General features: G+C 31.2%; 1 protein-coding gene across 1 annotated transcript in view; it reads left to right on the forward strand.

Moving 5' to 3' along the window:
* Positions 1-15,243, forward strand: part of LOC118186924 (monocarboxylate transporter 10-like) — a 474,920-nt gene that overhangs the window by 366,821 nt on the left and 92,856 nt on the right. Inside the window, exon 4 of the mRNA XM_085827308.1 lies at positions 462-738. Within this exon, the coding sequence (XP_085683434.1) occupies positions 462-738 (277 nt within the window). The remainder of the gene's footprint in view (positions 1-461; positions 739-15,243) is intronic.

Raw genomic sequence — 15,243 nt, forward strand, 5'->3', positions numbered from 1 at the left:
TAACTAATTAACCGGAGACTACGACGACGGTTAATGAAGTCACACTTCATATGAGAGCAGAAACAAAATGGCGAAAAAGAGGAGTGACTCATATTATTATTATCAATAAACCACTTCAAACAGTTTATTTGTATTTTCAAACACTTAAATCCCTAAGGAAAAGAGTGGTTGTTAACATTCAAAAATTTCGAAATGTTTTCACTGTAACTGTAACTGTGAGAGCTCTATTGTTTTTAAATCATCGCAATCTCGAGGGCGACCATCAAATAACAACATCTAAAATTTCATTTTGATTGCTTGAGCGAAGAGGCAGCTAGGAGTTCATACATCCGGGAAATTTTTTATGACCTCCCTGTAGTATACACAAACTCTTCCGTTTAAAAATCATGAAATCACATGCAAGAAACAACCATCTGTGATTACATGTGTAATGATAAACACCTTTTTATTTTAACCCTCAGGTTGCTGGGCTGGCGTCTCGGCCTCCACGCCATCACTGGCATGGCAGTCATTCCGTTCTTCGTAGGCATCTGCTACCGCTCTGCGTCCCTCTACCACCCTCAGCGGCGGGCAATCCTCCATCTGAAGAACCAGAGGAAGAAGATCAAAGACAAATCCGGGGTTTCAGACAAGCCTGCTTTCTTTGACTGGGCACCCCTGCGCAGCGGACCTATTCTGGTCGCCATGGTTTCGGCAGCTCTCTGCGCCTTTGGACTGTATGCCCCTTTCTTCCATGTAGTGAGTGTGATCTTTGTTTTATAAAGTGTATTTGGTATGCTGTTTTGCGGAAAGGGGCAAGGCAAGGTGGGCAACTTAAAGAACCTGAAAGATTTCATAGATAAAACAAATACATGAAGTGTTCCCAAATAATACTTATATTCTTTGAGCATTGATGGCAAAGATGTGGAGCAAGATGTTTTGCTTTGCAAAATCTAGCCTTCTTTGCTATCATACACTGTAACTAGATGTACTTGAATGTCTGTGTTGCGACGTCTTGCTAAGACTGGAAGATGTATACAACAGGAGAAGGGTGTAAAGCACCCTTTTATTGGTCACAATTATGTACGGATGGCACGGATTACGTACTTACACTATCACCAATCACTTGTGCTGAGGAGCTTAAAGATAATATAACACACTATATTTAAAGGTAACTAGTAGCGTAAGACTTAAAGGTAATACAATAAACTAAATTTAAAGGTAACAAGTAGCGTAAGAGTTAAAGATAATATAACAAACTAAATTTAAAGCTAACTGGTAGCGTAAGACTCAGAGGTAATATAACAAACTAAATTTAAAGGTAACTAGTAGCGTAAGACTTAAGGATAATATAACAAACTAAATTTGAAGGTAACTAGTAGCGTAAGACTTAAAGGTAATATAATAAAGTAAATTTAAAGGTAACAAGTAGCGTAAAACTTAAAGATAATATAACAAACTAAATTTAAAGCTAACTAGTAGCGTAAGACTCAGAGGTAATATAACAAACTAAATTTAAAGGTAACTAGTAGCGTAAGACTTAAGGATAATATAACAAACTAAATTTAAATATAACTAGTAGTGCAAGACTTAAAGATAATGTAACAAACTAAATGTAAAGGTAACTAGTAGTGTAAGACTGAAAGATAATATAACAAACTAAATTTAAAGGTAACTAGTAGCGTAAGACTCAAAGGTAATATAAAAAAATTAATTTAAATGTAACTCGTAGCGTAAGACTTAAAGATACTATAACAAACTAAATTTAAAGGTAACTAGTAGGGTAGACACAATTCAATTTAACATAGCAGGTTGACTCAGGAACCTACACCGGCGAGATACTAATTTCGGAGGCAAGAATGCAAAGCCGAGATTCAAAACTCAGACAGCTGGTAACAATATCAACGTGCGTACCCAACAGCGAAAAACGCTCTGACTAACCTTTTCGCTACTTCAGTTTAAATACGCTCTCGTTCAACCTAACTCATTTACATCCTGGCGGTTTCGTTTTGGGAATTTTGCGTTGGTTCATTATAATCGCGTTTCACTTTTCAGATTGTTGCCGCCCAAATATTAGAGATGCCCTTGTTTTTTTATATTTCGAGAAACATACATACATTCGTGCAGATTCTTCAAGATTTAATTCCTTTAAATTTAACACAGGGCTATAACTTGTGGTGGTAGCAAACTGAAAAGTGTTTCAACGCTTTTAGTGATGTCGTTTCAAGGATGGGCTAACACCCGGGTTAGCGACGCTGATTGCCGCACCGAAGGACTTCGGTTCGTATCTCGGAAAGCATTGGATGTTTAAAAATGTGTGGTGTCAATGCGGCATAGAGGCACCCTAAATATTCGGTGAATTAAATGTCCTCTCGAGAGGTTGAGTGTAGGAGAAGAGGGGTGGAAGACCCAGGGACGGGTTTCCCCGGGGTGCGCTCAATCAGAATTGGAGGAGGGACTGAGGTAAGTCACAACGGCAACATCAGCACAACATATATTATGACGTATGATTCAAGAGTTTCTTAAATATTCAACATTAAACAGAAAACAAAACAAAAAATGTCTGAAAGCTTTCAGATTTTATATTATGCCCAAAGGGGCGTTTTTTAACGTTTTGTGTGTTATCTTTACTTATGAAATACCATGTTCTTCGCACTTAAAACATAATATTTATTACATCAGCAATATCACAAAATACTTAAAAGAGCATATATTTAGAATTTCCGATACACAGTCTCGAGCGCTGGAGATAAAAATAATTTTTCTGTACAACGTTGCCAGCGCTCGCTATGAAATCCTCGAGTTTGTTAATCAAAAATTCTTTAATGTTTGACAAAATATGAAATTGATAGTAAAACATATTCCAAATTCTGAATTAGGGCTTCCAGATGCCGATATTCGGTGGAGGATTATATTATTCAAAATTGGATGGCTCTAGGTACCGTTGTTTTATCACAATGTGAGAAGAATATATACATTTATGCAGATTCTTCTTTGTTTGTTTCTTTAAATAGGGTGATATTATTTGGTGGCAACTTTTTTGAAAAGTGAAACGGACATTTCAAGTTTTCAACACAACATGCCAAAACGAAATTAATAGCAGTTCTGGGTTAACGCTCTTTGGGGTAAAAAACATATTTGTGTATTTGATTTTAAAGTTTTCCAGTTCTTTCAGCTCTTCAGATGCCATAAGTCTAATGCATAAGAATGTAAATAAATTCTGTCTGTATTCATTAGCTGACACGCATTTCAATTAGTTGATATGCATGAAAAGTAACTTTATTTTCGCAGCTAGTCAAAGACACGAATCTGTTTCCAAGCCATTTAGCCAATCCATCAATTTCTCCGACACGCCATCCGTCATTTACCTGTCAAACAATTAATGCAGCTTTTACTCGCCAAACATTTTGCATTCATTCATAATTTAATCCAAGTTGAGCGCGAACTGGAAAGTCAAAATTGACACAAAAAATAACCCATATAATTCATATTTATTTAACTGATTTACAAACAGACACTGGCGAATACTCTGGAAGCAGTAGTAGATCACGTACTCGACGTCATATATATGCTGATTGCATATATTTCAGACGCTTTTGATTGGACTTACAGAAATATTTTACCGCAAACTTTTGTGTTTTAAGTATTCTGTTTGATAAGCCTTATTCTGCACTGTAACTTCCGCGACAATAAACCTTTTTACTTCGTCGAAAAATTTCGGGTATCGTATTTTAACAAGCCCACCAGCCGCCAAACGGTGAAATCTCTAAACACTGGTAGTTCGGTACGAGGTTCGAATATCGCGAACGAGCTGGCTGCATGGGAGTTTTCGTGGTTTTCCCCATGTGCAACGTGTGTACGAGCCAGTTTCGCTTAGAAAGTGCCTCAACGAAGGCATCCCTTCCCTTAGGCAGATAACCCTCGCGTGCTTTGCCATTATTAAGGGGTGTTGGAACCCCAAAATCTTGAAAAAAATTGTGATTTCGGATTTCTGCATTTTAAAATTCTCTACACTTTTATCTTTCTAAAAATACCATTCTTTAATCTCTATAAAAATTAGAACTGAAAAAATCTACTTTTTAATTTGTCATCTACTGTTTTAATCAATGAGGATTTTTACATAAAAACGCGTTTTTCTCCAAACGTGATTTTTTATACTCGATGTACCTTTTCTCAGGAACTACTGCTCACAGGTATCTAAACTTTTTATTGCTTATTTATTAGGTTCCCTAATATTTACTGAAATGAGCTTTTTGTAATAAACTTGGAAAAAACATTTTAATTTTTTTTTTTTTTTTTTTTTTTTTTTTGTGTGTGTGTGTGTGAGAAAAGTGTTAAATTTTACTATGCCTAACAAAATATTCTGTAATTTACTCTAAAATTCAAAATGCTTCAAAAGCTCATTTCAGTATAATCAGATAGGTATACTTTAATTACAGAAAAATTTCAAGCTTGTATCTACAGCAGATTTTGAGAAAAGGTATATCGAAAACGGCCAATTTAACTTGTCGGTATAGGGGTTTCTGATTCTTAAATACACCAACGTATTTCAACGAAAATATTCATTTTAGCCGCTCTCGATTCCATTTGAATGACGTTTTTGCGTCACGTATGTGCGTACTAACAAAATAGGACTCTTTTTTTCCCCCAGAATGGATCGTAAAATGGATTTAAAATGGATTCAAAAGAGATTTTTTTCTTTGACGTCCGTCCGTACGTACGTATGGATCTCGCATAATTCAAAACCCAGTAGCCATAGAACGATGAAATTTTGTATATACGACTGCTATAACGTGTAACTGTGCGTCTCCCTTTTTCGTTGCAGTCCGCCGCACCAAACATATCTATCTTCTAGATATGTAATTATATTTTAAGTATTTATTTGTTTTTATAAATTATGAATTAGGTGTTTTTAGTTTCTTCTTGGTTTATATAAATTATGTATAGTTCCTTTTTAGTTTCTTTTTGATTGATATGCATATTCGTGTCGGGGAGGTTTCTGTAGACAAGGGTTTATAAAATGCATTGGTTTCTAAATTAATTTTTCTGAAAAATTTAATTAAAAAAATTTTTATAAAAAATTTAATTTAATACTAGACTTTACATTGCTTAATTGTCAAAATACTTCATTATTGGTATTTTCCTTTTAGGCCTTTATTTTAATTGCTAATTTCTCAAGGTACCACTTTATTTGTATTTCTTTTTGGGCATTCTTCACTATGTATTTACTTTTGGTTTTGACTTTTACCCTTGCCTGCATGAATGACGAAACACGAATTGAATGATTGTGGAGTTAGGTTTAGAGGCAACTTCCCCTCTCCTGCCTACTCAACGGTCATTCACTTAAGCATTTTTTAAAAAAATTTTTTAGATTTATTTTAGTTTGCTAAATTGGTGAATTTATTTTCATGGTTTGGTTTTGCACTTGATTTACTTATGCTATCTGAATTTAAATGATATTGTAGATTAGTTCGAAAATTAAATATTTTATATGTTTGCACACTTTTTAACTTTTTTAAAATTATTTTAACTTTAAATTTGCTTTTTACGTATATGCATGTTTGTTAAAATATCTATCTATCTATATATATATATAGATATATATTTTAGGATTAAAAAATTATTGGAATTATATATTATACATTTATTATATATTTATAGATTTTGATACTTGCACTTGATTTACATATTCTCTCAGAATTTAAATGATATTGTAGATTAGTTCGTAGCAATAATTAATCATTTATTTGTAATTCCATTTCATTTAAAATTTAATTAACGTTAAATTTGCTTTTAACGAATAGAGAATGTTTGTTAAATTTATATATATATATAGATAGATAGATAGATAGATAGGTATTTTCGAATAAATTATTATAATTAAAACACATTGAAATGGTTCATCGGCTAATTCTGGATATAGAAAAGTAATGATTTTGTGGAAGAGATATTTCAATGTTCCTCCTCCTGACAAAGTGGCATTGAAGTTGATTGAATTCCTCTTCTGTTATGTTCGCTGTTCTTTACATTTCTTTAAATTTTTTGATTGGGGTTGCCTGTTTGAAAAATTTTGGTTTTAATATTTTTTAAATTCTTTATTGTATTTTTAGGATTTTTTGAAATTTATTAATTATGAATTTCAATTTTTGGTCTTTGTGAAAAACTAATTTTAAATTTCTTACATTATGTCTTTACTGATAATTTTCAGCAGCTTAATGCACGAAAATATTAGGCATGTTTATATATATATATATATATATATATATACATATTGAAACTCTCTTATCCGGCTGGGTGAGCTCCGTATTTTATTCTTATATATTGGTGAATTGTGTATTTTTTTCTTTGAAAGTGATTGAATTACATTATATTTATGTTCCGGTTAAGGTTTTTATGCCTTTAGTTGAGTTACATGCAATAGTTGTAGAATAATCGACGATTTAATAGTTTAACTGGGGCTAAGCCTAACGATACTTTTCCGTTACATTTGTACGTCTTTTTCTCAAAACGAATTGTGAAATGGATTTAAAATGGCTTCAGAAGAGATTTTGTTTCCTTAAAGTCTGTACGTATGTACATATGTATCTCGCATAACTCAAAAACGAATAGTCTTAGAACGTTGAAATTTTCTTTATCGGACTGCTATAATATGTATAATGTTCACCGCCCTTTTTCGTTGGAAACGCCCTACCAAATGTCTATAAATATATGTATATATAGCTATATATATATAGATATAGATATATACAATTTAAAGTAAAGTAGAAAGAACAAACGGTGAAAGACCTATGTGGTCAAAAATTTCGCGAAAATTAAGGAAAATAAAAGATAAATTTTAGTACTTAAGCTAAAAAGCTGCTAAAATACTGTAGTTCCTTGAAAACTTTAAAATAAGCAAATTTAGTTGCAATGGATTGTGTTAAAAGAGAAAAATACAACATTTGATTATTTAGAAGTAAAAATCAACAATAATAGTAAGCTATATGCTAAACTAATCAAGTATATTTAAAACATATTAAAAGTACTAACTAATTAAACGAGTTAAAAATAAAATTAAGAAGAGGTAAATGGTTGATTAGCCCAATTCGAAGTTCATTATGGCACGTCAAGGGAAATATTTTTTTAATGAATTTTGAATTAAGCTAACTCCATCACGCGTTTCGCCGAAACAGACAATTGAAACTGTACGCGACACATTTTTCAATGAATTAAATAAACTATGTCAAAAACTTTAGTCTCAATTCTTATATATCTATATATATGTATATATAGATATACATACATATATTTATATATATGTGTATATATATATATATATATATATAGATAGATAGATAGATAATATATCAAGCAAAGTAGTAATTATAATTTTTAAAAAACCAATTTTGGTCTAGAAAACGTCTTGCGCAATATGCTGCAAAATAAGTAAAATATAAAAATTGTAGTAAGCTCGCCTAAAAGTTACCAAGAGCTGCTGCTCCAAAAGGTTCAAATTTAGACAAAGTGTCTTGGAAATTTTAACCTTTTGGAGCAGGTCTAAATTTAAAAAATTTTTTAGCGAAAAAGTGTCAATTGTCTGTTTCGGCGAAACGCGTAATGGGGTTAGCTTGATTCGACGTTCAAATAAATGAAATTTCCCTTGAACAGCCAGTTTGGAAGTCGAATTGGGCTAATTTACCATTTTCCGATTACTTTTTATCTGTTTCTGTTTTTTTTTTTTTTTTTTTTTTTTTTTTTTTTTAATGTTTTACATGTCTAATGGTTTGATTTTCATATGTATTAATTTTTTTAAAACGAGTTGAACCTTTTGGAGCAGCAGCTCTTGGTAACTTTTAGGCGAGCTTACTACAATTTATATATATATAGATAGATATATATACAGCAATTCTGTTACCCGGTTCAGTGAGCTTTTTTATTCTTATATGTTGGTAAATTATGCCTTTTTTTACTTTAAAAGTAATTGATTTATATTGTTCTTATGTTCCTGTTAAGGTTTTTAAGCCTTTAGTTAATGTATTCAATAGTTTTAGAAGTATTAACAATTTAAACAGATTATTTTTTGGTATAATAAAGCAAATATGTACGAGGAACATTTGTATCTTGTTGTGGTCTCTTGAAAAGAACTCTTTTTTTAGTGCACACACTCGACGATTGATGGTTTGGTTAATTATGGAAAAGCCACGAGAGCTATCTTCCAAAGGGAAGGGATACCTTCGTGGAGAAATTTCTAAGAGGAACTGGCTCGTATATACTCTACACATGAGATATTCCACGAAAACGCCCATAGAGCCAGCCCTTTCGCGGGAATCGAACTTCGGATCGAACTACGACTCGTTCAGCGACTTATGACTGACAACTTATGATCAGCAACTGACAATCGAACGCTGGTTGCCCCCTCCCCCCCGCAACTGACAGACTGTGGAACGTATTGGAAGGAAAATGGAAATCCCTACAGTTGGATATTTTACGAGAAGCCTTCCTAGAAATAACGATGCAAACATTAATTAAACATTAACATTAAACAATTAATTAAACATAAACATAATTAAACTTTAACATTAATTAAACATAACATTTTAGACATTAATTAAACAACCCCGAAATCATTCTTAATATGTATAAACATTCTCTGTACATCAAAAAAGAATTTAACTGTACACAATGCGCAATTTATTTATATTTATTTCAATTATTCAAATTAAATTTATTATTTAAATGCGCAATTTTGCATTTTGCTGCCCGAAATGCTATAAAAAATATTACCAAACGGTTTTTGGAAATATTTGCAAACTGCTAACAAATTCGTAAATTTTGTATTTGGTATTATTTGATACAAATATTTAAAGTAAGTTATAGTAAACAAAAAAACATTTATAATAAAAAATCACAAGAATCTGCGTCAAAGTAACTTTTTTCATGTTTTAAAGTTCCACTTTAATATTCACAAAGACTTATATATTTTCCCTTGTGTACGCCTTTTCCCTGGAATTTTCGCCGATGAGGCGATTTTGACTTTCCTTGAAATCTCGCGTATATTTATGTTTCATCTTTCTCGGAGTCAAGAAACTTATAAAAGGCCCACTGATATACGACGCAATGGAGAAAATCGAATTCTTCCAATAGTTTTTTTTTTATTTTTTTTTTAATTTTTTTTTTTTATCTGCAGTTCGGGGTTTAAAATCCGGGTCTTCTTTTTAGTAAGCACAAATCTTTGTCTCTTGCGTACTTTGAGGCATTTAGTAATTCTGCTTCAAAATTGGCAATACTGTCTAAGATTTTTATAGTAGACCTTGAAATACTTATTTTACATGGTAATGTTTATATTTAAACAATTATTTGCATTATGACCCCCAAATGCGTAAATAAATTTCATCATTTAAAAATGTTTAATTATGCATAACCTAACTGACATAAACCAATATTAGAATTTCATTTTTACATCCTTGTACGAAGTAAAGTGAGTATTGTAATCGCGAAAAATTTCGGGTATCATGTTTAAAGGAAAATATTGTTACAGATTTTATACTTAGTTAGATATTTTTGGTAGAATTGTAATTAAAATTGTTTTGTTTCCACGTGCAGTGCAGCGCGTGGCGAGTTTTAAGAGAGGGCTATGCCAAAAAAGTAAACATACAGGAGCACACTCATTTAAAAAACAGATATCTCGTAATTTAAATTTAAACTGAATAAATGTAATTGACTGCTGTGTTAGCTGTAACCGTAATTCTACTCTTATGCTTTCCAGAAATCATGCGAAAGCGGAAATTATTAGAACATTCTCGTGCACGATTAAAAAGCTTTAAAAAGCTGGAGAGAAACATCTCAGTTCAGTTGTTTCGATAACTGTTTGCTTGTTGATTGTAGCGAATTCGCGTTGAGACGGGATTAGCTTACTCTGCGCTTTGGATTGCGTTCTATTTAATGTTTTAGTAGTATAAAATATAGCTACTGATTATATTAAGTGATATTGCGATATTCTACGAATATATTTGAGGAAAACTCCAGCGTTTTGTAGTATTTCTTGTGATAAGAATAAATTTTATTAACTTTTTTATCGGACTTGTGTATTCAATCTACTACGAACCCATACGCACCCAAAAATATCTATTTTGTCCGCACTCGAACCCATTTAGACGACTTTTTTGGCTTGACATCTAATAAATAAAAGGACTTTTTTTGTTGACATCTAATAAATAAAAGGACTTTTTTTTGCTTGATATCTAATAAATAAAAGGACTTTTTTTCTTGCTTGACATCTAATAAATAAAAGGACTTTTTTTTGCTTGACATCTAATAAATAAAAGGACTTTTTTTTGCTTGACATCTAATAAATAAAAGGATTTTTTTTGCTTGACATCTAATAAATAAAAGGACTTTTTTTTTGCTTGACATCTAATAAATAAAAGGACTTTTTTTCCAAAACGGATCGTAAACTGGATTCAAGCCGGAGTCAGAAAGGAATTTTTCTTAATGTCTCCCACAACTATATATCTCCCACAACTCCGAAACGATTAGCAGCAAAACGTTGAAAATTTGTATATGGAAATATATAACATCTAGTTGTGCACCTCTCTCTTTTCCTGCAATCAGGAATAATAAAAAATACGAAAAATATATACATATATTAAGAAAGAAAGAAATTTCGAACTAATTTTTCGCAAAGACCAAAAATTGAAATTCATAAATTTAAAAGCAGTCCTTTAAACATAGAGCAAAAAATCTAAAAAATGTTAAAAGAAATTTTAACATAAACCATCATGATAAAAACCAAAAATAAATGAATTAAAAACAGAAAGGGACACGAAAGAAGAGGAATCGAATTAACTCCGATGTAGCGTCGTCAGGAGGAGGATACACCGGAATCAATTACAATTCCTCTTCCTTAAGGAAAACCTTGATTTTCTGTATGCGAATTAGCTAGTGAACTGTTCCAGTATATTGTTACGAAATGTAGCCTGATGTAATAATGGGCCAAGATGTAATAAAAATGACGTGTGTGATCTGGAAGAAATATAAAATTAAAGTAACTTACCCCCAAAGGATGACACTTCAAATAATGCGAATTAAGAGAAATTTATTATATCTTGACATCTTGAAATTTTAAATTAATACCAGCATAAATCAAGAAAACATCGCCAGATAATAGACCGGGATCAAACAGCTGCAGTAAGTATCAGTCCTACCATTTTGAATCCTAACAAGAAATGCGTAATATTCATCAAAGTAAATCTCAGTTCATCTTTGTTAGACAAAGTTTCATGATAACAAAAATCAAATTTTATATAGGAGGAAATTGAGTTGACTGGTTATTCAAATATATTTTTGAAGAAACACAAGGCTAATTTCCGTACCATCAGGAAGGTGTAACACGTGCACATGAAGTCCTTTCGAGGATATTGCAAGTCTTAGAACATCATTAATTTACTGCAGAAGTCAGCATTTAGATAAATTTAGTTGAATCTTCAGTACCAATTTCTAGAGCTGCAGAAAGAAGTAAAATCAGTTGTAGTCGTCAAATTCCAAGGAGGTTAGAATAGAAAGAGGGAAGGTTCAACTCAAACGGTGAAGCTTGGTGGCCATATTCCTGTTATCACTGTGACTTGTGCAAGGAAGTCTGTAATTGCAACATTTTTTTCCTTTTCTTTTTGAAGCATGTCAGCTTGTGTTGTATATGGATGCACAAACAGATTGTCGAAAAAGATTCCTGGGATTATTTTTCACGTGTAAGTATTGATTTTCTTTTTTTTTTTTTTATGTAATTTGATAACTATGGTAAAAATATCACAATGTCATGTTGTTGTTTTTCCAGATGTGAAAAAAAGGACTTAATCAAAATATGTTAAATACATTTTAATGTTTCTCTTTATAGCTGCATCTTTGTTCCTTAACATACAATGATGTATGCTAGGATTAAACTGTATAATTTGAACGTTTTAGGTAATTCGTTTGTTGATTTTCATGAAAAGTAAGACACCAATTGTTACTATTTTTATGAATTGTAAAGGTATTAAATAAAGTAATGCTTTTCTTTATGTATTAATTATTATTCATTTTTAACTTTTGTGAACTGTTAGGAATATAATTTATACATTTGATCAAGATAAACTAAGTTTTCTGTTGTTAAAATTTTTTTGCATAAATTTACAAATTTGTGGGCAGTATAGCGATAAAAGTAAGTAAAATATTTACACAACTGGAACCTGTGGAAAGATGTATCCAAAAATATAGGTATAGGTATATTTCTGTAATTCAGCTTAATTCAATGCTGATTTACAGAATTCTTTGAGATTCATAAATATGAAATGCGCATAAACTGAATTCACAGAAATATGTTTTATTTTATTAATATTTATTTTCTTGTTATTATAAGGTTGTTGGTTGTGAAAAGAATCTATTTAAAACTTTCATTTTTAAAAAAATGCAACCTGTGACTATTTTTTTAGATCTGCTATTAATTTCAGGTTAAAATATTTTAAATGATTCTTTAATAAATTACAATATTGTGAATAAATCAGAAATATCACTTCTTAAAGAAAAAATTGGAAAGTACATCCAACAGGGTGCTAATAAAACCTAAATATGCAGAAACATTATTTTTAAAGGCTTTAATGTTATGCACATGCATTTAGATTTAGAACTATTTCTTAATGATTTTCTGTATGTATCATCAAAGGATATCATCTTTATAACTTTAAAACAAAACAAAAAAAAAAAAAAAAAAAAAAAAAAATCGCAATAGAAAAATATTTCATTATAAATGTTAAATATTTTTAGTGGAAAATACATGCACGGAGCAGCTTAAAAACACATATGCTTCATTGCCGTAATACAATGTTTTGAAGTTACAAACATGGACACCGCTTGTTCGGCGGAGTTTCATTCCCCGATAGTGGAGGAAACTGCGAACCCTCCCTCCTTTTATTCTAACCTCCTTGTCAAATTTGCACTGTCATTGAGCGGTCGCAGTGAACAGACTTGATGTTGAATAAATGTGGAGGCTTGCCTGTACACCTGATAACCTGAAGGCTGCATCCTTGACTGTTTCAGCGTGTTTTAGTAGTTCTTCGATGAATTGTAAAAGTGTTTTTGGAGCTGTCTTGAATAATACTGGCTAATAAATTGTGTTTTGATGCTTCTTCAAGTGTCGGCGTTATTCACTTCAAATCCGCGTACCCTTAACTTGAGAATAAAAACGAAATATGCAATAAAAAAGCATTGTCAAACAGTAAAAATATTATTAAAGTCATGTTCTAACGTGCACGATTTCATGTGGCGTCATTGTATGTCGAAATTTTTATTTAATGTCAGCATTTTAAATAAATAGCTGTTGTTGGATTCTTTTTTTTTTCGCTTCAGATTAAGGTAATTGACATGGTACGCTATAGCCACGTTAATTCTTTTATTGATATTGAGAAAAAGTTGTTATATTACATTAAATTTAAATCATGACATCATACGTACACCAATAAAGTGTCAAAAGTTTTTGCTTCCTGGTTTGGCAACAAAATTATTTTTGAATTGGCTGTTGCTTGGGAATAATGAATTGACTTATTCTTGTTGAACTTTTTTTACACTTTCTTTTCAGGTGTACATAGAACCCATAAATTTTTCTTTCCAATTTAGTATGCAGTACATTAAATTAATAGTTCATTTTATTTACAATTTTTCAGTACATAGAACTTGCAAATATTGCTTTGGTCGCTCGTAAATTTATAAACCAGGGTTTCTCAACCAAGGACAGAATTTCATAATTTAAGGGGGGAATACAGATAGACTTTTATTTAACTTTTAAGTATTTAGTTTTATTTTATGTACATAAAAAAACGACTTTTAGTCATGTTTTGGTATTTATTAACATTTTCTATACTTATTTAATTTCTAAAACACATTAAAAATAATCTAAATTTAAATAAACGTTTATGCATTTTTCTAGATTTGAAATGAAGGGGAAATGATCGTCTAGCAGTGGTGAAAGGGGTGCATGGAACAAAAAATTTGAGAACCCGTGTTATAAACTGATGCATTCTTATTGCTAATTCTTTTTATTCCAGAAGAAACTAAGAAGGGCTATTAATTTCATTTTGGCATTTTGTGTTGGTTCAATATAAAAGTCTGAATCACTTGTCAAATTGTTGCCACCAAATATTATCGCCCTGTGTTACATTTAAAGAAATTAAATGATAAAGAATCTGCATGAATGCATGTATGTTTCTCGCATTGTGAATAAAGCGACAGAACCTAGAGACACCAAAATTTGAGTAACGTAAGCCACCACTCAAAAACCAGACATCTGTTAGCCCAAATTTGGAACTTGTTTTATTATCTGTTTCATATTTTGTAAAACGTTAACTAATTTGTTATTAACGAACTCAACGACTTCAAAGCGTTCCATTAAGGGGGCTCATACACCTTAAGCCCTCTATGATCTTCGAATATGTGACTGTTGCAAGAATTGGAATATTTTGTTTATTTTAAAAGCAGTTACTTCCAACTTTTTACTACTGACTACATAATATAGCTGCTTTGGAAACTAGTAACCAAAACGTTTATGTTGCCACAAATATTTATGAAATTTAATCCGCTTTGTGACAAAAGTTTTCGCCATGTGTCCACCTTGCGCACATGATATTTTAAAAATGGCTAATAGTACATAATTGAAAGTTGATGGAATTCTTTATATGGGTACTATTTTCTAACTGAACCAAAAATCTGATGAATATTTTAATATTATAAAATTTTATTCACGAAAACATTACAGATTTTTTTTTAATAAAATACATCTTATAAACTCAACTCCAAATAAAATAAAAATGTAACATGAAATTCTTAGAATTTTTGGTTCACAGTAGTTTCCAAGTGTTATAAAAGCTATATATCAAATATGGAATTAAATTATGCAACAGAATGTTTTAAACTGTGTGCGGAAGGTGGAAACATGACGAAAACTTTTGTCACAGAGCGGATTAAATTATAAAAATATTTGTGGCAACACAAACTTTCTGATTACTATTTCAGAAAGCAACTGTATTATGTAGTCAGCTATAAAAAGTTGGAAGTAATTGCTTTTAAATTAAATAAGTTATCCCAATTCTTGCAACAGTCACATATTCGAAGATCTTATGGGTTTTAAGGTGTATGAGTCTCCTTAACATTGACATTGTGTGCATTTTCAAGCAAGAATATTTTATGCAGAAGGTTTCTTTACATTTCTTACTGATATTACGTTTCTAGAGTGGCAACGCAAAGACGTTACAATGTTTAACG

Source organism: Stegodyphus dumicola, chromosome 11 (assembly GCF_044657685.1).
Source record: "Stegodyphus dumicola isolate Sdum_Otavi_A_Nest chromosome 11, ASM4465768v1".
NCBI classification, from domain to species: domain Eukaryota; kingdom Metazoa; phylum Arthropoda; class Arachnida; order Araneae; family Eresidae; genus Stegodyphus; species Stegodyphus dumicola.